Genomic DNA, 23,841 nt, shown 5'->3' with positions numbered 1-23,841 from the left:
CTTCTTGCGAGTTCTGGGGAATTGAACTTTATCCAAGTTTATCTCTGACAGGCACTGTCAAAATGCTTCCAGAGATGTTATCTTATACTTGCAAAAATAACATATGCTTCCGGAGATGTTATCTAATACAATACTTGGAAGAATAACTTAACTCAGCTAGGTCTATATACATATATACATGTTTGTGTGTATGTTCATGCCTGAAATTGGTGAATGAGAATATGAAAACTTACTAATTACTGTTGTCTACTAAGTTACTCAGACTTCTGTACACGAGTGTGAGATGGGTATGTGTCTAAGTGTCCTCGTCTATCTTATGATTAGTTTCCCTGATTATGGCCCAATATGAGGTGTCGAAGTGTCCATAAGCCATATGCATGTGGCCATGTCACAGTGTCGAGGACCCGTTGCAGTTACTTTAGGTAAAATGAAGAATCCGAGTAACATAGATTGTCTAAAATATGGTGCTTGCAGAAAAAAGATTCAGCATAACTCACGACTTTTCCATTTGATGGTAAAAGTTAATCGATGCAATTTTTTCATTTAGGAAAGGTATTGGTACTATCAGCGCAGCAGGTGGAAGAGGATGGGGAGGAGGAGGTGGTGGAAGAATATCACTTCATTGCTACAGCGTACAAGATGTCGAAATAACTGTGCATGGTTTGTTCTGATCACTGATGTTTTTTACATTCATAAACAGCAAGATATCTTTGTTAATTGGCAATTGTTTCTAGCCTCAATTTTGTTTATGGCTATGCTTAGACTGAGTTAGTAAAATACCTATTGTGTGCATTTTTAGCTTGCTTGCCTTTTTTGTCTGTATTGTTTAAATCTCTGGCTTCTACACGTTGCCGATCAAATATATTTTTGTGAAGCTCCTCAATTTGCAAAGTATTTGGATGGTAAAATGCCTAACCCATGTAGAGATCTGGACAATATTCATGCCTGGAATTGGTGAATAAGAATATGAAAAATTGTTCATCGCCCCCCTTTTTCTAATAATACCTTTGTGTCATGATCTCAAGGATGGGAAGCTCAACTAAGTAATGTGGCTTTGTCTGAATTAGCTCTCCTTATCCATTGAGGAGCCTAATTGCCTAAATACCTTTGGCTCCACATCACAATGTAGATTATAGTGGTCATTGGCCTGCTGGATCCATGTGTAGGAAGGGTTTTTAGAGTGTAAAATCTTGTGATCAATGTTACGGTTTTGGAGTGGAATGGGAATTTTTCTGCTTTCAAGCTGAAAGTCTATGCTAGGGTATCTAATTTTACAAAATGTTAAGCTGTACTTGCTGTTGGTATATATATATATATATATATATATATATAATATATATTATATATAATATATATATATATATATATATATATATATATATGCGCACATCCTGGCCGCTCTTGCATATTTTGAGTTCAAAGCACCCCCACTGTGCTTTCTTATGAAAAACCTGCATCGTCTCACTTTGTTGAATTATGTTTCCTTTCATCCCCATTCAAATGTTGTATAAATCAGCATTCTCATGGTGGACGGCTCTATCGTAGAATAAATTCTTTATATGCCATTTCTACATGAGAAGCCTTTTCTTGATGTATAATATGACCAATCATCTCATGCAAACAAATAGGTTACTCTTTTGGTCTTAAACTTGGATTTCTTGCTTGCCCTTTTGTTGTTTTCTGGTTCATTTTGGTCGTAAACAAGTTTGGAAGAGGTGACTTCCCTTTTCTATGGATCATCAGTTGCATATAGACTTTGGCAGAGTGCACTGTAAACCTCATTGATTATGTGGTGTTATTCGACCTTCTGCAGACATTTTATATGATGCCAAACCTACTTTATGAAGTCGTGTTTTCCATTTTCTGTTCACCAAAGATCACTTGGGCGCTTGACAAGGCTCCTTCTAGCTTATCTTTTTACTGATAAGCAATAGGTTTGGTTGCTGTTTCACATTGATTTTGCTTGGGTAATTTATGCTTTTATAAAGAGGATGCCTTGTTTTACAATCATGGGATTAATAAAAAGTCATCCTTGCAGCTGAAGGGAAAGGTGCCAAGGTTGCATAACTTTGACCCTTAATAGTTCATACGCTAACAAGATGGAATCAGGAAATCTGTCTGCTACAGTAATTATACCCTCATGCTATTTACCATCCGTATTTATCATATATCGTCCTTATTTATATGGTCTTTTTTTCTTTTTTTCCCCTCCTCTACTTCTTCTTCCCCCATAACAACCACCACTACCACCACCTCCCACCAGTCCCCCACCCCAGCCTCCCACCAGCATCGCCCCACCCCACCCCTGCAACCTCCAGCAGCCAACCCCCACAGCCACCCCCCGGTCCCCTTTCCAATCCCACCCAGCCCAACCTTTGCAGCCCCCCAGACACCCAGCCCTTCACATTCCCCCTCCCTCTCCCCTTCACAGCCAATCTGCAAAACCCAGCACCCATTCCCCCTCCCCCTCCCCTCGAAGACCCCCCCGCGCGTCTCCTCCTCCCCGCGCGTCTCCTCCTCCCCGCGCGTCTCCTCCTCCCCGCGCATGCCCTCCCACCCACGACGCATCCCCCGACCCTTCTTCCTCTATCCCCTGTTTTCTGAGATTTCAATTTTTTATTTTTTATTTTTTTTCACTACTCTTCATGGAATCATTTCGTTTCCACCATGGTGGAAACAAAACAAAATTTCGTTTCCACCATGGTAGAACTGAAAAAAAAAATTTTAACAAATTTTTTGTCCGTTTCCACCATGAGAGAACCAAAAAGTTGATTTAGTTCATACTAAAAAATCTGAAATTGTAATATTTTTGAGAAGTTAAAAAAGAAAATACAAAATAGATATAAATGTACAGACGGTTTTAGTAAATACGGACGGTAAATAGTAAACCCTTAATTATATTGATTGGGATAATATTGCTGTTGGTTTTTCGGTTGAGAGACTTGTAGGTGCTTAGGGGGCACCCTAGTCCCCCTTCTTGTACGGGGTCAAAGTTCAAACCCCCTTGGAATTCATTTAGTCTAATATTTCAAAAATATTCAAGAGGAGAAATCGGATATGATTGGTGGTCTTCTCCTCCTAGTTTCTATTTACTCCTTTGAGAAGAACAATGAAGCAAAAACATCACCATTTCCCATGGGCTGCCAACTAGAAGCGCTGACCCCATATTCGTGGTCACCACCAATGTCTATCAGAATATGTTTTTTGATGTCTATCAACTATCATATAAGCCACTATGGATGTTTTTATGGAAACATTGCAGGAGAATGTAGATAATAAGTTGGTTTTCCTTTGCTCTGGCAGGTGGTTTAAGTATTGGATGTCCAGAGAATGCTGGAGCAGCAGGAACTTATTTTGATGCTACTCTTCTCAGTTTAAGAGTTGGCAATGATAATATAAGCACAGAAACTGAAACTCCTCTGCTGGACTTCTCTACCAGCCCATTATGGTCCAAAGTCTTTGTAGAAAACAGCGCAAAGGCTTTGGTTCCACTCCTGTGGACCAGAGTTCAGGTTTTACCTTTATTCTACTTTATTTAGACTGTGATAATGTGATGTCATTGACATGATATTGACATTGTATGTATATAGTGGTCCTTGGTCATATATATATATATATTACTTTCTTATTGAAAGGCCAGAAAGAGAAGCATGGCTTCAGAAATTATTAACATTTGCTTGCGGAAACATGATGTTTTGATATACATATTATAGACTATGTAAACGATTTGGAATTAGTCTTGGTATGGTTACTACGGGTTTATTTTGTTGGTTATACACTAGATCTTTTATATCCTAGGAGCTGTATATTAGTAGTTCCAATTTTACTGCTGTCTAATTGTGCTGTTACTGAAGGCTATTAATCTTCGTTGTTAAGCTGAGAGGCCAAATAAGTGTGCTTAGCAGGAGTAGTATCAACTTTGGGTTGAAGGAGCACCCTATCTCAGAGTTTGAGCTTGTTGCAGAAGAACTACTTATGAGTGACTCCAATATTCAGGTATCCAGGTTGCGATTCTCATTCATTTTGACCAACTCGATTCAAATAATGCTTGTAGCTTGAGTGTCTTGTTTCTTTGACTTTGCACAAAAGAGCTCTATGTGCACCATTAGACAAATTGGTTGGAAGTTGATGTCTTTCTAAACTGATTGGTCTTGATTGTACCTTGTTTGCATTCTTGATTATTTGTGAGTGGCAATTCATATTAACTCTACTAGCTGTATCTATACACTACCTTTAACTTTGTCAAGCACAAAATTGCTGGTAATGTAGTTGTCTTGGCATCAAGTGCTGGCCATCTTAATACAAACAGTTATTAGGCTAAATACATTAACACTTGTGTGGAGGTACTCTTTTTTTTTTTTTTTTTCTTTTTTCTTTTTGAAGGGGGGGGGGGGGGGTATATGCCTGGCCCAGCTTCGCAATCCATTTGTCTTTCCACTTTGTCCCCCTTTTGTATTTCGTATAAAAGCAATCTCTACATAATATACTCTCAAAGGAGCTGTTTCCCTATGTAATATATGATGAAGAAGGATGATTGTGAGTTCAATGCAATCTGTCGCCTCATGCTACACACATCTTTTTCCCCTTCATTTTCTTTTCCTTCTTGCTTCTATGTTGATCATGTCCTTTCCTAAGTCGTATAGCAGCTCCAATCAATATAGAACTTATACACACCTAGTTGGATGGCTTTCCTAAGACTAAGCTCTTTCATAGCCTTACATGCTATGCTAGTACTTTGAAGCTTCTTTGTGTTATGTCGTTTGGTGATGATTTATTTTGGGTTATCTTAGCTATGGAAACTGTAGAAATTTTTGATGTTATCTTAAGTCTTAACTTTGTTGTGGATACCTCTAAGTAAAACGATAATACCTCTAATTTTTTTTTTTTATCTTTCCTACTTTAACTGTGCGCGTTTGCCAATGCACTTATTGGACCTTAAATATTTTTCATTACATATTATTAAAAATTATAATGATTGAATATTAATAATGTACTCATTGAGACGAATCAAACAAGAGACCCCACATGACTATATTTTTCCTTGTATATTGCGAAAAATTAAGAAGATTTTCTCTAATTGTAAATAATGTCAAGATTTCAAGTGAGAAAGATAAAAGAATACAGAGGGAGTACTAAATCTGTTAATGGTACGATGTAAGAGGACAAAATATCTATACTGTAGAAATAAATTAGCTGAGGGGTCCAGTTTTACTGTATAGTTTATTATCCTGTTCAACACAAAAACCTAGAATATATTGCAAATTTTTTGTCGATAAGAAATTATATTTATCGGTTTTTTCACCAAGTACCCCCGAGTTTTCAAAAAATTCACCTGGTACCCTCCAAGTTTTCAAAATTCACAGGATACCCCTAAGTTTCAAACTAATACACGGGGTACCCTTAAATGTCCTTACAGACTAACGGCGTTAACCGCCGTTAGTCATTAACCTAATTACCCCTAATTAACCTAACTAAATCTAACCCTAACCCCTAATTTTAAACCTTAATCTAAACCCTAACCCTAACCCCACTACCACCCAACCACTATCCCTCCCCTCCACCCACCACCCACCCACCCTACCCCTACAGCCCCACCGCAACCACCATCCCCATCGCAGCCCCCCCACTGTCTCTCCCCCACCCTGTTAATCTCGCCAGCCCCCTCATCCTCCACCCATTCGATTTCTCCCCCACCACCGCAAACCCACACCCTGTGCGCACCACCTTGTAGCCGCCCAGTACCTCTCTTTCCTTCGCTCTCTTCTCGGCACGAACCGCCCTCCAACGAGCCGCCCACCACCTCTGCAGCGTCCCCTCAAACTGTTAGGCGTCGCCTGTGTTTCATCCCTAAAATCGAATGGGTGGGAGGACTACTGGGCGGCGCAAATCTGAGATGAAGCGAGGGTGGAGAAGGCAGTGTCGGCGAAAATGGAAGGGGGTGGTGCTGTGGTTGGTGCGGGGGTGGGGGAAGGTCGGGGGGGGGGCGATGGGGAGGGAGGGGTGGGGGGACTGCTGAAATGAACTGAGAGGGGGAGGAGGGCGGCGCGAGGGTGGGGAGGGGCTGCGGGGGGTGGGGGAGGAGGCGGCGCGAGGGCGCGAGGGTGGGGGAGGAGGGCGGCGCGAGGGTGGGGGAGGTGGGCGGCGGTGGTGGGAGGGTGGGTGGTGGGGTGGTGGGTTAGGGTTAGTGTTAGGGTTTAGTGTTAGGATTAGGGTTAAGATTAGGGATTAATTAGGGTTAAAGCAGAAAATTAGGGTTAATGACTAACGGCGGTTAACGCCGTTAGTCATTAAGGGCATTTAAGGGTATCCCGTGTATTAGTTTGAAACTTAGGGGTACCCTGTGAATTTTGAAAACTTGGAGGGTACCAGGTGAATTTTTTGAAAACTCGGGGGTACTTGGTGAAAAAACCGTATATTTATATATGTGCTTGTTTATAAATACTAGCATGCTCCCTACACTTTGAATACCTGCTTCGCATCTGCTTGGAATGACTAGAAAACCAATATATAATATGACTGACCCTATAGCCAGATGTTAAATGTGATTTTTTTTGTAGAGGCAAGGGCTTTAGCACATTTAAGCAGTCTGATAAGTGATAACAATCACTTTGCTTCCATGAATGGTCTTACAGAAGCGAAATTTTGTTATTTGTTTTCTTTCTCTTGAAGAAAATGTTCTAAGCAGATTAGGCTTGGCACTTTTAGGCTATGTTAGAAAGCTAAACTGATAAGCTAGATGTCAGTTGAAAATTTGCTATCTTAAAGTTAAAATCTTTTACTTAAGTGCATTAAAGTGTATGTTATTTTTCTTCAAGTGTCAAGCTTGAATGTCTACTTCACATTCCACGTCCAGTGTCCTCCCTTCTTTTGGGGTTTTTAGAGTGACTATAGTTATTTGGCACATTATATTGGTTGGTAAAGTGGAGAAGTCTCCGGAAAGATCTATTCCAATGTATTTGCCTGTGAGGGAGGGGTTTGAACTCTGACCTCTATTTGTGTCCCATCTTCTGACAACTCTGGCTGTCCTTTGGTTATCGGGGCTCTCAGGGGTATCTGCATTTTTCTTTTTATTCTCTTTTTTTTTTTTTAATTTTGGTTTCGAATTATCTATTCTCAAAGTCTTCCTCGACAATTTTTCTCATCTCACCAATGTCTTCTGACGAAATTTCAATAGATCATGTGACTCTTGCCAGACTTCACTAATAGAGTAGTGCTAATTTGTAAGGAGGAGAATTTGCTGCTCCTTTCCAGACTTAAGATTTTTCAAATTTATGTACTAGGAATTGTAATTCATTGTGGCTGATTTCTAGCTTGCCTTTTTGTGGTGAAGGTCTATGGTGCTTTGCGAGTGATTGTCAAAATGTTACTAATGTGGAACTCTGAGATCCAAATTGATGGAGGCAAAGCTGTTGTCACAACTTCTGTCCTTGAAGTTAGAAATCTTGCTGTCTTGAGGGTATGTGTCTTTCTTTCTACTAATACTAGGAATGTTGCGTCTCATTGCTTTCTGCTAGCCAGGTTAATCATAGATTGCTCTGTGCAGGAACACTCGGTTATTAGTTCCAATACGAATTTAGCACTATATGGTCAAGGACTGCTGAAGTTGACTGGTGATGGTGACGTAATTAGAAGCCAGAGGCTGCTGTTGTCACAGTTTTATAACATCACTGTAAGAACTATTCTTTTCAGCATAGTTCTCACCAGTGTTCCTTTGTGTTTCAGTCAGCAAATTTTATTCTAGAGTCTAGATATTGCAATATTTGTGGTACTTTCTCTTCTAATTTCTCTATGCTGATGGTTTCTCTTATAAGGATATGCTAAACTGTAATTCATTGGCCAGCTCACCAATGCTTTGCAATTTATGATTTCTCTTTAGCCTTAGCAATAAATACAATTGTTTTAGGAGTCTTTCCTCCTCAAATTGACTTCCCATGTAAGTATCTAAAGTTTTTTCAATAACTCTCTCCGCATCTGAGCGCTTTATATTAGAATTATTAGTAATAGTTGGACTGAATAGGTATGGTGGCACACTGGCCCCTTTAAAACTTTTTTTTTTCCCCATCATCTATCTATATATATAGAAATGAGTTCATATGAGAAGGCTAGGATGAGAACTAAGAAGGAAATACAAATTTCAGTAAGAAAGATCCTATATTTTCCAAAAAGGATTACAATTTCAGTAAAAAAGATAATATGTAAAATTGTAGTATTTACTGAAATTCATGAATTTACTGAAATTTTAAAAAGGATTGTGTAAATTTGAGAAATTTATATAATCCTTTTTACTAAAATTGTAATTCCTTCACAATTCTCACCCTAAGATCCCTTCTCACCAAAAATTTGACTATGTATATCCTACCTCCGTTTCATTTCTTAATAAGTGACACACTTCCCTTATATGGCACCAAACTTGAAATGACAAAAAACAAATCCTTTTTATTACAAATATGCCACTAAAAAGCAAGAGGGACCACTACTTTTTTATTTCACCCCCTTGAATACCTGACTTTGTTGTGGTCCCAACTTTCTCTCTCTAGATTCCTTGTCTATGTGTGTGTGTGCTTGTGCACATGTATGTATATTTTTGGAGGGCTCGACGTGGGAACCCCTTGGTAAGAAGGACCCTACTGAATCAGCAACTCTCGCATGTCAGCCAGCCAAGCTATACACATCAAAGATTGAGAGTAGGGGATAAAAGAGAATCCCTACTCCCAAGCACACGTAGGTAGTAAGGTTCGAACTCGTGACCTCAAAGTCACAAGGTGAATTCTTCACCACCTCCATCAAGCAAGCTTGGTTGTGCACTTACATATATATACATAACATACATGTATACATATATACATATAGGTGCCTAATTGACTTAGTTTACCCCCTTGCTTAAAGCTCTTCTAGTTTTCTCAAGTTCCATGTAACAGGATGCTTCTGCATCACCATCAGGCATTATGTTTTATATTTCATGGTAGCCTCTGCCTCTCTCCTTTCCCCATTTTCCTGCAAAAAACTGTTTGAAATACTTCTTGGTCCTTCTCTCATAAATTACAAGTCACGGAAAGTGTATATAATATATCCAAGAAAGACCTGCAAAAGATGTTATATAACTTAAAACAATAATTGCAAGATCTGATTTTTTTTCAATTTGTATGTTTATGTATCCAACAAATGGATCTTAAATGTAGTGTCACGAGGATGTCACTCCAGCAAATTAGACAATTCTAAAGATTGCTATCGTGATGACAATGTTATTGTATGTCTGAGCCTCATTAGTCCTTGTAAAACAAAAACCATTCTTTGAATATCTTCTCCATCTTACTTCTAGCTGATGCCATAATGCTTTCTTTTTTTGCTAACTTCATTTGACACTGTCTCATTTCTTATATTCAAATGTTCTACTTTTGATGTATCTATAAACATATTTATTTATGTGTATGCATATCTATGTTGATGTAGATATATATGTTTTTTAATGTCCCAAGACACACACACACGCACACAAAGACACACAGTGCACACGCACCAACACACACGCACACATGCAGACACACAAATGTTTTTTAATGTCCCAAGACACACACACACACACAAACCCACACATGCATACACACACGCCCGCACACACGCATGCACACAAGCACACACCCACACACATGCAGACACGAACACACGCACAAACGCACGCCTGCGCTCGTGCCCGCGCCCGCGCCCACACACGCACACACACAAGGATCTTTGATTTGATAACATGCTATATATTTGGTCATATAGTAAGGAGGAATTTTAATTTGATATTCTGATTAAATTAGTCAGAAAAAATATGCCATATTCTTTAGAAAGGGTTCTATATTTACTTTTTAAGCAGAGTTGTCTTACTTCCAGTCCTCTTTCACGATGATGCTCTTCCTTGTATATCATGAAAGTTAGCGCGATTCAAGGATCTGATGCAATTGGAGAAGATCTTATAGCACCAACTTTATATGTTTGTAAAGAGTAATTGAATATGATGCTCTTGCAGTATTCTATTACTGGTGAATGTTCACGCTGATTGCTAGGACTTGAAGATCCTACTACCAGTACTGTATTCTGTAGCCGTAGTCTTTGCATGATTTCATCACTCCATCAATATATTGTACTTGTACTAGCTGTCGGGTTTGTCCACTTGCATACTTATTGTTTACTTGTGAGCATTTCATTTGCAGCTTGGACGCGGTTCATTGCTTCAGGCACCATTGGACAATAATGCTAGTAAAACCATGTAATTGCTTAATTATTTACTTGTTTTGAGTACGACTTGACCGAGCTCCATAACTGATTGCCAATATTCAATTCTCTGTTGCAGGGTAACAAAATCTCTTTGTGAGAACCAGACATGTCCAATGGATTTGATAAGTCCACCAGATGACTGTCATATTAACAGTACCACTTCCTTCTCACTCCAAGTAAGAAATGTGCTCATCTGTTTCCTAGTGGTCCTATCTTCAGATTTCATATTGAAAACTTTGGAGTATAAAGTTTTATAGTCTTCAGCTCTTTTTTCTGATCGTATTTCTTCCATCTAACAATGGCAAGAAGTTAGTAAATATTCCGTAGTCTTTTTTCGTCTTTCAAGTAACCCGGGTACTTCTGCGAATCTCCCTGTAAGTGGCTGTATTATATGCTCCCAGAATTTCGCATTTTGTCAATTTATTTAATTCATTTAGGGAAAATTCTATTTAGTTACCTATGGTGAGAACCTCACTGCAGCCTTCAGATCATGTGAATCAAGAGTTAAGATCTGCATGCAACACAGACTGGAATCGCTTTCTGAGTTGCTACTTCAGGTAGCGTTTTTAGTCCATGTCGTGCGTGGATCTCGATCCACCTATGTACATGATCCAATGGTTGCTTTTGGTAGTTGGCAACATAAAGATAGCTTTCACCTCAAGGGCGGTTCTCACAAGAACCCAAAACTATTTATATATGTTCATATATACATATACGCAGACATATATGTTGCTGAAGATGTGCCTAAGGCTACATTGTAGAGAATTTATCTCCGTTGGACTATTTCTTATTCTTTTATCTTGCTATTTGCTCTTTCTTAAAGCAACAGCGAGGAATTTCAACAAGACTCCAGTTCTGTGCTTATGTGACCTGATTTTCTAGTGTGAGCGTGTGAGGGAATAAGAGAATTGCTAGAAGTTTACCACTGTAATATGTACAAGTTACACCATTATAATATTCCAAGACTTTGGCCCTCCTCAACACATATCGTATATTAAATATTTTCCTTTTTAATTCATTACAATTGACTTTTACAGTCTCTTGGAGCTGGTGAAAAGGGCAGGCAACATTTATAACTACATATTTCGATGTGGCAGATATGTCGTGTTGAAGACATTCTTGTTGGTGGTCTTGTCAAAGGAAGTATAATTCACTTTCATAGAGCGAGGACCATTGTTGTGAGTGCTGACGGAATGCTAACTGCTTCAGAACTGGGTAATAAAGGACTTCCATCATTTTCAATTTTTGAACTCATAGTCGCTGTAGTTTCTTGTATAATTCCAGAAGGAATTGCTTTTAAGCATCTCTAAGGTATCTAATCACTCATAGTTTTATTGCATAAATTTTTATAAAAGGAGGGAGGGGTTTATAAATGTTGATACATCTTTGTGTTATCTGCTCTTGAATGGAGCATGCGTTTTTGTGGCGGTTTCATTATTTACTTATTGTAATGTGCACAGTGGATGAGAGGAAAGGACTTTGACCTGTTACTTTACACATTTAATTTGTAGCAAGAGTACTGGCTTTCCACAATTTGTATTTATGGAAGCATCTGGGATGTCCTAGAATGCATTTAATTAACGGGATAGTGAGACAGAAGTCTTTTTATTTTGCCTTTTCTTGCGAAACAATAAATCCTGCATTAGATCATATATATTGCAAATTCTTTAATGTGAAAGCAGATAAAGTGTTGAACAGCCTGTAAACATGTTAACTCACTGCCTTTTTTCAGGTTGTCGAAGAGGTATTGGTATGGGGAGATTCTCAAATGGGGTAGGTAGTGGTGCTGGGCATGGAGGCAAGGGAGGCCCCGGGATGTTCAATGGAACAATAAGTGAAGGTGGTAGTAGCTATGGCAATGCTTGTCTTCCGTGTGAGCTAGGAAGTGGATCTGAGGGTCCAAATGAGTCGTATGGACATGTAGCTGGGGGTGGAATGATAGGTAAGCATATTTCATGTTACCTCCTTGAGAGATTGCGTATGATTTTCCTGCATTTATTGGTATCAACAAGGACATACAGCTCATATTACATATTAAGGTGCCTGTGTTACATGTTTTCTAATATTAAGTGAATGACAGCTAAAGCTATATGCTCTTGCTGTGGTTGGTAGTTGAACTTTAACATTGGTGGGTTTCTCTTTGTTTTAACTTAGCCTACATTTTCTATGAAGATACTCTCATATGAGCACGGGGAGTGGAATCAAATGCTTCAATTTAGGCTGAAATTTTTGCTACATTTCGGACTTGGTCAAGCTTGATCTTTTCTTTCTTACCTAGGCAGCCCATGCAAATTGAATGAACTTTGATGTAAAAGCCCGCACATCCGAGCTGCTAGTTAATCACAGTTAACATTCATAAATCTCAATTATCATCACATAAACCTCAAATTACATTTTCTTGCAGCGAAAACATAACCTTTTTATACGATCTTGGACCTATGGGTTATAGCCCCTCAATACATTATTCTTTAGAAGAAATCCTTTTTACATAGCTATTCTGACCGGAACCTCAAAATATAATACAACCAAATGCCACCAGAAATATTCTCAATAAAAAATCTAACTATAACTTTAGTCTACAATATACAAAGTAAGCATCTTCTCGTTCATTTAACATATTCCAAGTCCTCGATACTATACATGCAAAATCACCAACAATGAACTCTGCCCCCACCATGACAAGTTCCAAGAACAAAATCAGAAAAACTTAGTACACACTGTCCAACTAGAAATTCATTTTAGTGGCTTAAAATATAGTTGCATAAGTTAGCACTTCTCATTTAAATACATAAGCTCACACTATACAAGTAACAAATATGAAGGTAATAAAATATACTCTTTAGTATATAATATAATATGCTTAGGATGACTTTTACAACACTTCATGTTAGGCTTGTGTCTTCATGTCTTATGGGTGGTTCGTTTTAGAAAGACCATGGTTAGATGAAGGGAATACTTGGATAAATTGTTTGATGGATGTCAAATGGGTGTTAAAGGAGACATCTCTATTAGGAGCTGGAAGTCAACCAGGAGTAAATGCAAAGAATTCATAAAATAGGGCTAGAGAAGGCATTGAAGAGAATGAAACTGTAGAAATCAGTTCGGCCAAATGGTTACCCCTACTGAGTTTGGAGATGCTTAGAAAATGTTGGTATTGTATTGGATAAGACTTAAGAGACTTATTACAAGATTTACGGGAAAAACAATACCTCGAGATTGGATAAATAAAGGTATCTTGGTACCAATTTACACGAGCAAAGGAGATGCCCAAGAGTGCTCAAATTATAAGGGGATAGAACTCGTGAGTCATATTATAAATGCGTTAGAAAAGAGTCATAGTCTCATAGAGTATAGAGTATAGATTGAGGAAATGTACAAGTATTTTGGAGACCCAATTTTTGTTTATTCTGGGACAATCTGCCATAGAAGCCAAGACCTTATGAGATAGACAATGAAATATCACTGGGCGAGGAAGAAGGATTTGTACATGTTTTTCGTTGACCTATAGAGGCTTATGATGAGGTACCAAAACCTACTTTTGGGGGGAAATGTCAAAGAAGGGAATGCCTTGTTAATAAATTAAGTTAGTTTAAAATGTGTGTTTGAGAAGTGAAAACAAATGTCGAGACATGTGAGGAGTATAAAGGACTTCCTTATTACGATAGGACTCTATGGATTCCCATTAAGTCATTTTTTAGTTCGTGACAATACTAGATGAACTAGAATAAGTTATTGGGGTGAGATACCGATGTGTGTTGTGGTTTGTGGATGATACTGTAGCCATAGACAAGACTACAGATGGGGTTAATGCTGTATTGGAGAAATGGAGGTAAACTAGGATCTCAAGTGTTTAGGTTAAGTTAAGTAAAAATGAGTAGATATAGTGCAATTTCATAATGAAAAGTGACAACGTACAAACGTTGGATGTAAGGAATTTCTCTTTTATTGATTGTTATAAGTAGCTTGGATCGACTTTATGGAGATAGAGATATGGTCAAATATGTGACTCGTAGTATACAGTCATGGTGGCTTGAATAGTTGAATTTAGATGAGCCATTAAACTATTGCAGTGATGAAAAAGGAAATAGGTTTGCTATTATACCAGCATATGTTGGAGTGTTGGGCGTTTAGGATGGAGCATATAAGGAAGATGGGGGTGGTAGAGATGCATGTTGCAATGGATGACCACCAAATATAAAACTTGAAGGCCTTGGCATTGCTGTTTTTGTGGATAGTAGCCAACCCCATTCTCTTGGGATTAAGGTTTTGGCATTCTTGTTGCTGTAGATACTTAGCCAACCCCATCTTATTGGATCAAAGTTTCAACATTCTTGTTTTTGTTGTGGATATTCAGAAACCCAACACATATACATACTTGACAATTGAGATCATTACTAAGTCTAGGTATCGTAACATAAAAAATTCTTCAGCAAGGGCCTCTATCTTTTGCTCCAAACTTTTAATGCTTTGGTCTATGACTAGGAAATGTAGAATTGGATGTGTAGTTTTGTCCTTAGATATGTGCAGCTTGCCAAATGTTCTCATTTTGATTATGTGAAATCATGCCCTCTTTAAAGTCAGGTGCAGGGTTTTCTTGCTGGTTGTTGCTGGGGTTGGAGGCCTTTATCCTATTTGGTTGCCTTTCTTCCTCTCATTTTACCCCACTATTACCTTTCTTGCAAATGGAGCTGGATTTGAGCTCTGTATCCCCATTACAAGAAGCTGCTTTACATTGTGGCTCCTGCAGGGGAATATACCAAAATATACACCTTACTCTTGAACAATTATAATTCCAGAAAGCATGAATATTGGAACCTTTGATGGTGTTGTTACTTGTTAGCTGTTGCACTATGTTGGTCTTGACTTTTGAGAACTCGAACAAACCCAGGGCAGTATGAGTTTTGAAAATGACTTTGACTGCAGTATTTTCCTTAGGTGGTCATTGTTCTTGAGAAATAATTGTTTTTTCTGCCCTTCTGAATTTACAGTGATTGGAGCAAAACAATGGCCATTGTTCAGGCTTGATTTGTATGGATCATTGAGGGCTGATGGTCAAGGTTACAGTCAAGAGATGAAAAATAGTGGTGCCACTTTGATTGGCAGTCTTGGTGGGGGATCTGGTGGCACAATTCTTCTTTTTCTGCAAAAACTCATACTTGCAGAGCAATCCAACTTATCTGCTGCTGGTGGAAAGGGTGGTCCTCTTGGTGGTGGTGGCGGTGGTGGTGGAAGAATTCATTTCCATTGGTCTGACATTAATACAGGAGATGAATATGTACCTATTGCTGTCATAAATGGCACCATCTACAATCGGTATGCCCAAACTCTTATTACCACATAAATTGTTATTTTGCCCTTTTAGTCTTCATCTGATTAGTATGACTTATTGAAATTACTTGATCAAGACAGCTTAGTAAACTATCTAGTCCCTCACCTATTGTCAAGTAGTATAAGGATTAGTGTTGCTCCACCAAGGGTCCGACAAAGGCTCTTTGCTTCAGCAGGTTTGAGGCTGCGTACAACTAAACTTTTGGGTGCTTTGATGTTGTTGAGTACAAAATATGACTGATGAGATTTTACTAACGACGACAAAAATTGAGGAGAGCTGGATTTATCTGAATATAAAAATCAATTGTAAGCTTCTCAAATCATATGAGTGATATGTCCATTTGAAATCATGCATCTGGGAATGCCAACGCTCAATCCAATCAGATTATGAATCCGTCATCAAAAACTAAAGGATAGTCTTAAGATTCATCATTTTGTTGCTAAACAACTCTTAATTAAAGTATATATTACATCCCTTTTTTAATCTACACACTTTTTTCAGGCCGGTTCTTTTTAATCTACACAATTTCACTTTATCTAAAAATTGTAACCTTTCCCATCATCTATTTTCCCACCTTTTCAATCCATCTCTACACTCATATATTCTCTCTCCTCCAATATTTTATGGTTTTCTTTTACTTTCCCCAACTTTTAGACACTCTTCTCATGCTTTTGGACTTCCTCTCTCATACTTTTAGCACATTCCCTTGGTTCTCCCCCAAAGTAAACCATGTAAACTTTTTTGGAAATGGAGATAGTACTTGTTTTTTAATACCTTGAAGTTGTTCCAAGTGTTATATTAACTGTGCCAATAAAAAGTTGGCTACTTTTGTATGATGCACTCGCCTGTCGCTGGATTTACACTACTACAATCAGGAGAGAATATTTACTCTTCATTCCTTGATGGCATCCTCCTTTACAGGCTATTGTTTGTTTATTTAGTCAACAATCACACCTTTTATAGTAATGATATTCCTTTGGGATTGGAATAAACATATGCTACTCTAAAGCTTACAGAAGCTTTGGACACCTGAATTTGGTTAAATGATGTTTTTACTTTTGACAGAGGAGGTGCAGGGAATAGCTCAGCCTACTATGGAGAAGAGGGCACAATCACTGGCAAAGATTGCCCTAAAGGACTTTATGGTACATTTTGCAGTGTAAGATAGCTTTCTGCCTTCAAATTTTTGTGCTTACATACAATTTTTGAACAAATTATATGTAGTATAAGGCAGTTGCTTCTCAGTAATGCACAGTTGGATACTTTGGCTGGTGAGAGATGACCAACTACTGTTCTGTGCAAAATTGGTTGCTTATTAGTTATGAGTTATGACGTTAAATAGTGTGTTTGACACCTCATTGGTGCATGCTCCAGGGTTTCTTGGAAGTTAGAAGTCTCTGTGAAAAGTGACTGGTGAATAATGAGACATTAACTCTTGTCTTTTTTTTTTCTTTACAGAGATGATCTTGCCTTTCAGATTTTATTCTTTTAACCGTTTGCATAGGTGCATGTTCTGAGCTTCAAAACTATTTGCAGCTACAATTTGAAAAGCTTTCCTCCCCATCTCCCCGCCCCACCTTTCCCCACTTTTAGTTTCCAGCTCTTCCATCCTTGAATTAATGGGTTGTTACAATTCTCTTTGAGGGAAATGGTGCTGCCACCAAAATTCACAAAAGGCTGTAGAGAGAGAGAGAGAGAGAGAGAGAGAGAGAGAGAGAGAGAGAGAGAGAGAGAGTGTGTGTTTCATTCATTCATCCTATTCCTTGAATGAGATATCAGTGCACTATATATAGACTTCTTACATCACAAGAAATCTAAGGTGAAAAAAAAAAAAAGGAATTTGACTAATTCACTAGTGGTTAATAACAGATAGTTTGTTATGCCATAATAAGACAACAATATTGCCACCTCACTAGTTTGTTATTCCTAAAGGTGAACTGTACTTAGACTCTCCTTTTCCAGCCGTTATTCCCCTCCTTTGGTATATTCCAGCTCATTCATTCCAGTGATTAAGGCTGAGCTCGTATCACCTGGGAGGAGACTTCTGAAGACTCCCTTGAACAGATTCTAGTAAAAAGAAAATTTTAAATCAAACATACATCATGACGGCTGCATTGATTTGATTGTTCATGCTTGGCTATAGTTTACTTTGCATTCGCATTATGCCAGAGACACTGCGTTGAGTAGCTTGTATTTATTGATATTACAGGAGTGCCCTATCGGAACTTTTAAGGATATAGATGGCTCTGATGAACACTTTTGTGCTCCTTGCCCTCAAGAATTACTTCCCCACCGAGCAGAATTCATATATGTACGAGGTAGAATTACTTTGTGAAACCTGTACCAAATTTTTATCTAACCATTTTCTATATAATTTTTTCCCTTTTTGACTATTGATTATTGAAGCAATACCACAGGTGGCGTAAGTCAACCATCTTGTCCATACAAATGTATTTCTGACAAATACAGGATGCCCCACTGCTTTACACCACTGGAGGAGCTAATGTATCCATTTGGAGGGCCTTGGCCATTTTCCCTTCTCCTTCTATGTTGTTTGGTAGCCCTGGGTTTATTGTTAAACTTGCTCCGTATAAAAATGGTTGGATCAAGCTCTGTGTGTCATGGTACATACTCATTTGAGCAGCACCAATTTGATTGTCAATATCCCCATCTTCTCTCTCTGTCAGAGGTATGTTCTTGATGCCAGACAAATTTTATTCAGTAGAAGATTGAATGCTTACGAAAATAATTGCATTTAAAACACTCTTCACACCAGGTTAAGGGACCCAGCCGAACTGAAGAAACTCAAAGCCATATCTACAGGATGTACTTCATGGGTCCAAACACCTTCAGGGAGCCCTGGCACCTTCCATATACTCCTCCAGATGAAATTGTGGAGATTGTGTAAGATATTTATTCTTCCTTTGTAGGATATTTACTCTTCGCTACGTATTGGCTTCACCTTTGACAGGGGTTGCTCTGTCTCAGAGTAGTTTCAAACAGTATTGATGCGGAATATTAATATTTAAAAGAAAGTCCCAGAGCCAGGTCACGAGAGGGAAGCTTTTCGAGTTGCAAACATTATGGTCTGTTTGGTCTCTCAATTACGAGGCAAAGTTGCTACAAGAGAGTTCTCAGTTAGACAGCAATTTGGTAGTAAGCTGTACTAATTCCTTAGTGAGTGAGTTCTGCAAAGACTAGCTCGAACAGTTAATTGATTCCAAGAGAGTTCTCAGTTCCACTCTTTTTGCTGCTATCCCGCCAAGAATTGTTTGTCTACTAATCTCTATCACTTCTTTTGACTTGTACTGATATAAACATCTAAAAAGGCAGCAGTCATTTCTGTTAGAGGCGGCAATCCATTTATGTTGTTGCTTGTAGATTTGGAATATTTTGAAAAGGGAAAGCCACCAAATAGATTTTTATGTGAAAACTGATCCATTCAGGGGTTTCAGAAAGAACCCCTCTGCTTTTGCGGAAGTTAGGCTGCAAAGATCTTATCCTCCCTAGATCCCAATTGGCCATTGATTAATAGCATATGAAAGATATAGGGAGTACTGAAGAATGCCAAACTTTCTTATTCTGTGAAGTAAATGGACATTATGGTTGCCATGTATGGAGATGGTGCACTAGCAGAAGAATTTGGGATTGGACTTTGGAGGCACCATGAGGGAAGACTTAGAAGAGTAGGAATGTTGATAAATAACCCAAAGATCCTGCTACTCTCAGAAAATTAGTAGAATAGAGATGGAGTTGATATATGATTCCCTCTCTACTTCCTCTCATATATGACTCAGAATTTAGGATCCCAATCTGATTCATCTGATGCATGGCTTGGCATTTAGGATAACCTGATGAACTTTTGCTACTTTCCTTTCAGGTACGAAGATGCCTTTAACAGATTCATTGATGAGATAAATTCTATTGCTGCATATGATTGGTGGGAAGGCTCTGTGCATAGCATTCTTATAGTGCTTGCTTATCCTTGCGCTTGGTCATGGAAGCAATGGCGTCGGAGGATTAAAATCCAACGTCTTCAGGAATATGTCAAATCCGAATATGATCACTCATGCCTACGCTCTTGCCGAGCCCGGGCTTTGTACAAAGGAATGAAGGTATTCAATTTTGAAATAGACATTTCTGTAGCAAGAACTTGAACTCATATGCCGAAATTATTCATCACCAAGAAGTTTCAATCACCTTTTTCTCTAGATGTGCATGAGAAGGTAAAAGGAAAAAGATTTCCCATAATAGGACATGGGATGGGGCAATTTAATTGGGAATTTGGGATGAATACAAGGATTAAGTGGCTCTCTTCTCTAGTCCCCCCCCCCCCTTTCAAGATTATCTATAAAGCTTTTTTATATTTGATTATTGTAGGTTGGAGGAACACCTGATTTAATGGTTGCATATATTGATTTCTTTCTCGGTGGTGATGAAAAGCGTGTAGACATTGCATCAATCATACAAAAAAGATTTCCCTTGTGCATAATTTTTGGTGGGGATGGCAGTTATATGTCTCCTTATAGTCTTCATAGTGATGCACTGCTGACCAATCTCATTGCTCAGGTGTGTTGCTTTTTCCTTCCCCAACCCAGTCGTGACTGTGATGCATCTCATAACCTTCAATTTTCTTTTCCTATTTGTTTCAGCATGTCCCAACTTCCGTCTGGAGTCATTTGGTGGCTGGTCTAAATGCTCAGTTAAGAACAGTGCGGCATGGATTCATGCGCTCAACACTTGTTCCTCTAATATATTGGATCAATAGCCATGCAAATCCCCAGTTGGAGTTTCATGGGGTGAGGATTGATCTTGGTTGGTTTCATGCCACATCTTCTGGCTATAATCAACTGGGTATGTGGGTAGTGGTTGATGATTGTACTGTTCATAACAACCCTCAACCTGTTTCACTGAACATAAATCCTGATGAGTCTCCTAGGTAAGTTGATTATTCCTATCTGTCGAATTAGGTTTATGTATTTCTGGACACTTTTAAAATTTCATGATGATTGATATAGTTTCCCACACGCTTTGTCTACCCCATATCTTTATGAGTGGTTACCATATAATTTCTTACCAAAAGTGTGTAGTTTTGAAACCTATGTTACTTGGACTTGTACTCGTGTCAAGCACGGATTTTAAGTGTCCGACTCAGCTATCTATGTAATTTTCTGTAATTTTGGCCCAAAATAGAGTGTTACACTGTCCATGCCCATGTTGGAATGTGGAGGATCCAACACTGGTACTTGAGGTAAACGAGTCAAATAATTTAGATTTAAACTTCTTTTATGTGTCGCTTAATCTACCTCAAGAACCTTTTCCCTTGAAGGCATCTCTATGTAATTTGGGCAATCAGTGATGAGGACTTCTTATAGCTAGATTCTAATGAGAATATAGCCAGTGATATGTGTTGTCGTCTCCACATTGTGGTCTCCAATTGTAGCTTTCTTAGTCATCTGTGTGTGCATCTGCTCTCTGCTTTCAGTGCCTTCTACTATATACTGTATCAAAGGTTATCACCTTATGCCTGTCATTACTACTAATGTTAATCTTTAGTCTTTACTACTTTTATTTGTCTCAATGTTATGTTCTTTTATGTATCTCTTTTTCGTTATAGCTCTTACTATTTCAGTTATTGTTATATGCTTCTTGTTGTCATACTACTACTGCTACTATCTGAAGAAATTTTAATCTGCACACTTTATTCCTACTACTATTGGGTAATAGCAGTTGCATTTCTGTTTATTCTTACTTTTACAACATTCCTCCATCCCCTTCCCCTTTTTGTTCACTCTTCAGGAGAAATGGTAGAACACTGGAAACGCGGTACAGGCAGCTACAGCAATCACAAAGCTACACAAGCCAGGTGTTATCTCGTAGGAGGACTAGTGGGCTAATTAATGGAGCTCTTATTAATGATGCTACATTGAAATCTCTGGAATTCAGAAGAGACATTTTCTTTATATTTTCTCTGTTCCTGCGCAACACAAGGCCTGTTAGCTGTCAGGTTTGTACATAAATATATTTATCAAGTGCATTAGTGAAATTCTTCTATGAATCTTTTGCTATAGTAATTCGATTTTGATGTCTTCGCCTTGTTTATGCGGGTTCAGGATACTGTGCAGCTGCTCATCTTGATCATCATTTTGGCTGATCTTTCTGTCACTTGCCTTATGCTAGTTCAGTTTTACTGGATTTCTCTTGGGGCTTTTCTGGCTGTCTTGCTTATTCTTCCTTTATCTCTGCTGTCCCCCTTTCCTGCGGGCTTGAATGCAGTATTCAGCAAAGGGCATAGAAGGGCTTCACTTGCTCGGATGTATGCGTTGTGGAACGCCACATCTCTCTCAAGCATTGTACGTTAGGCCTACCTCAAATGAATCTACGAAGTATTGATTAGTTAGGTTTCCATTCTTGCAAATTGGTGTTGATCCTGACAAACCATGCTGGTCTATAACTGCTCTTTTATTCTAGAAATGGAATCTGTGAGCATGGCCAACCATGAATGAGCTGGACCTAATAGTTTTTATTAGGCCTCGCTCACTTTACAATGAATTGAAATTATTTTGACTGACAAAAACTTATTTTACTGATTGAAAATATTTTTTGCTGATGATAACTTATTTCTGCTGGTTCTCTAGTAATTTCCTCTTTTGTAATTAACTGATGGAAACAGAAATGTACTGAATAAAACTGATTTTTGTTGATTCAAAGTGATTTTTGCTTCATGATCCCTTAAGTTGAAGTGAACAGGACTTTGCTTCATTCTTGGACTAGAAACCCAATAACCCATATATCTTGCTATCAATATTCTTGTTTAATACTTTTAACTCCTTTTACTGTTTTGCAGGCTGTGGCTTTTATATCGGGCATATTTTACTATACAATTCATTCTGTCCTGGCGTCCGAAAAGGAATATGCTAGAAATGCTAAAAGGTAAAGAATTACCTAAAAATCCTTTTCTTTTCTGTCCATTCAGGCATTCACCAGCTGATATGCTAACAATCTTATAGTTTGTTTTGCTTGACCATTAATATTCTGAATTGTTAGTTTTGGTAGCAGGGACGATGATGCATGGTGGCTTTTGCCTTCAATCCTGCTGCTACTGAAGTGTATTCAGGCTCGTTTCGTGGATTGGCACTTGGCAAACTTGGAAATTTCCGATTCTTCTTTATTAACCCCAGACCCAGATGCCTTCTGGGCCCACGAATCGTAGTTTGCAGTTGCAACAACTTAAAGAGCGAGACTTTCCAGGCATGACGTGCTCTTGTAAATATGTTCTAGATGTACAGTACTAGTAGTTCTGCAGAGTTGTGTAGTTTTTAATCTGCAGCTATAATGATGAAGTGATGCAAAAGATGGATTGACAGCAATTTTCAAGGTGCATCAGTGCGTCAGGTTTCTTGTTTGTGCTTCAGTAGGCCAGTATATGAGTTTTAGTAGAGTTAAGGCTTACCTTACCGTTCTCCACATAAAAAAGAGGTGTAATGACATTCTTATGCTTACTAGCTCTACCCTAGCTCACAAAACAAAGAGTAATTATGTCAATATACCTCTTCTTATGCGCAGAACAATTAGGTGGAAAACTTTTACTGTAAGTATAGCACTGTCTGTACATTTAAAGAAAGAGTTCTGCGAGTTGGAAAAGAGCAGCTAGCTAGCCCTGCACACTATCCCGATAGTTTTGATAGGAAGAAATTTGTTTGGTAGCAATATTTGGTCTGCAGCAAAAAGGTACTGAGGAAGGACTCAATGAAGATTTGTAGCAAAATAACTATTACTAGTAAGAAAATTTTATCATTGTTTTGCTCTTGCTCTGATTTCATGGACTACATATATATTTGAGCTTGACTATTTCAAGAACGGTTCTTTATTGAACATGTGGGGGCATTTTGGCATTATATTATTTCTACTCCATCGGTCACAAAATATAGTTCTCATTTCTCTTTTTTCACGATAATTTATGCAAGTAGAATTTAAGAGGGATAGTAAAGTTTTTTTGTTTATTTAAATAAATGTTGTATGAGAAAAGATGATTTTAGGAGAGAGAATAAAAAATAATTGGTGAAAGAGCATTAATTGTAACATTTTGGTTGAATAAACAAAGGAAAAAACAAAATTCAAGAAGCAAATGAATGATGAGATATGGTTTTTCTAGACAAATTACAAAAAATGTGGAACTAAATATGGAAATGGAAACTATACATTGGGACACCAAAAATGGAACTGGAAACTATATTTTGGGACGGAGGGAG

General features: G+C 38.3%; 1 protein-coding gene across 3 annotated transcripts in view; it reads left to right on the top strand.

The window, feature by feature from the left end:
- LOC104892887 (uncharacterized) overlaps positions 1-23,406 on the top strand; it is a 28,667-nt gene extending 5,261 nt beyond the window's left edge. For 2 of the 3 annotated variants that reach the window (XM_057395020.1, XM_010678910.4), the window contains exons 3-23: positions 548-660; positions 3,304-3,512; positions 3,877-3,996; positions 7,331-7,456; positions 7,544-7,669; positions 10,197-10,252; positions 10,337-10,436; positions 11,358-11,475; positions 11,993-12,202; positions 15,249-15,573; positions 16,655-16,748; positions 17,799-17,907; positions 18,007-18,278; positions 18,366-18,493; positions 19,470-19,704; positions 19,970-20,158; positions 20,242-20,528; positions 21,389-21,596; positions 21,703-21,942; positions 22,437-22,522; positions 22,637-23,406. In XM_057395020.1, the coding sequence (XP_057251003.1) occupies positions 548-660; positions 3,304-3,512; positions 3,877-3,996; positions 7,331-7,456; positions 7,544-7,669; positions 10,197-10,252; positions 10,337-10,436; positions 11,358-11,475; positions 11,993-12,202; positions 15,249-15,573; positions 16,655-16,748; positions 17,799-17,907; positions 18,007-18,278; positions 18,366-18,493; positions 19,470-19,704; positions 19,970-20,158; positions 20,242-20,528; positions 21,389-21,596; positions 21,703-21,942; positions 22,437-22,522; positions 22,637-22,802 (3,517 nt within the window). In that variant the 3' untranslated portion in view covers positions 22,803-23,406. The remainder of the gene's footprint in view (positions 1-547; positions 661-3,303; positions 3,513-3,876; positions 3,997-7,330; positions 7,457-7,543; positions 7,670-10,196; positions 10,253-10,336; positions 10,437-11,357; positions 11,476-11,992; positions 12,203-15,248; positions 15,574-16,654; positions 16,749-17,798; positions 17,908-18,006; positions 18,279-18,365; positions 18,494-19,469; positions 19,705-19,969; positions 20,159-20,241; positions 20,529-21,388; positions 21,597-21,702; positions 21,943-22,436; positions 22,523-22,636) is intronic. The other variant, XM_010678911.4, reaches the window with a different exon arrangement.
- Positions 23,407-23,841: the final 435 nt, after the last annotated feature.

Source organism: Beta vulgaris, chromosome 5, assembly GCF_026745355.1.
Source record: "Beta vulgaris subsp. vulgaris cultivar EL10 chromosome 5, EL10.2, whole genome shotgun sequence".
In the NCBI taxonomy this organism is placed as follows: domain Eukaryota; kingdom Viridiplantae; phylum Streptophyta; class Magnoliopsida; order Caryophyllales; family Amaranthaceae; genus Beta; species Beta vulgaris.
Note: the sequence above shows the minus strand (reverse complement) of the source record. Positions and strands in the feature narration are given on the sequence as shown.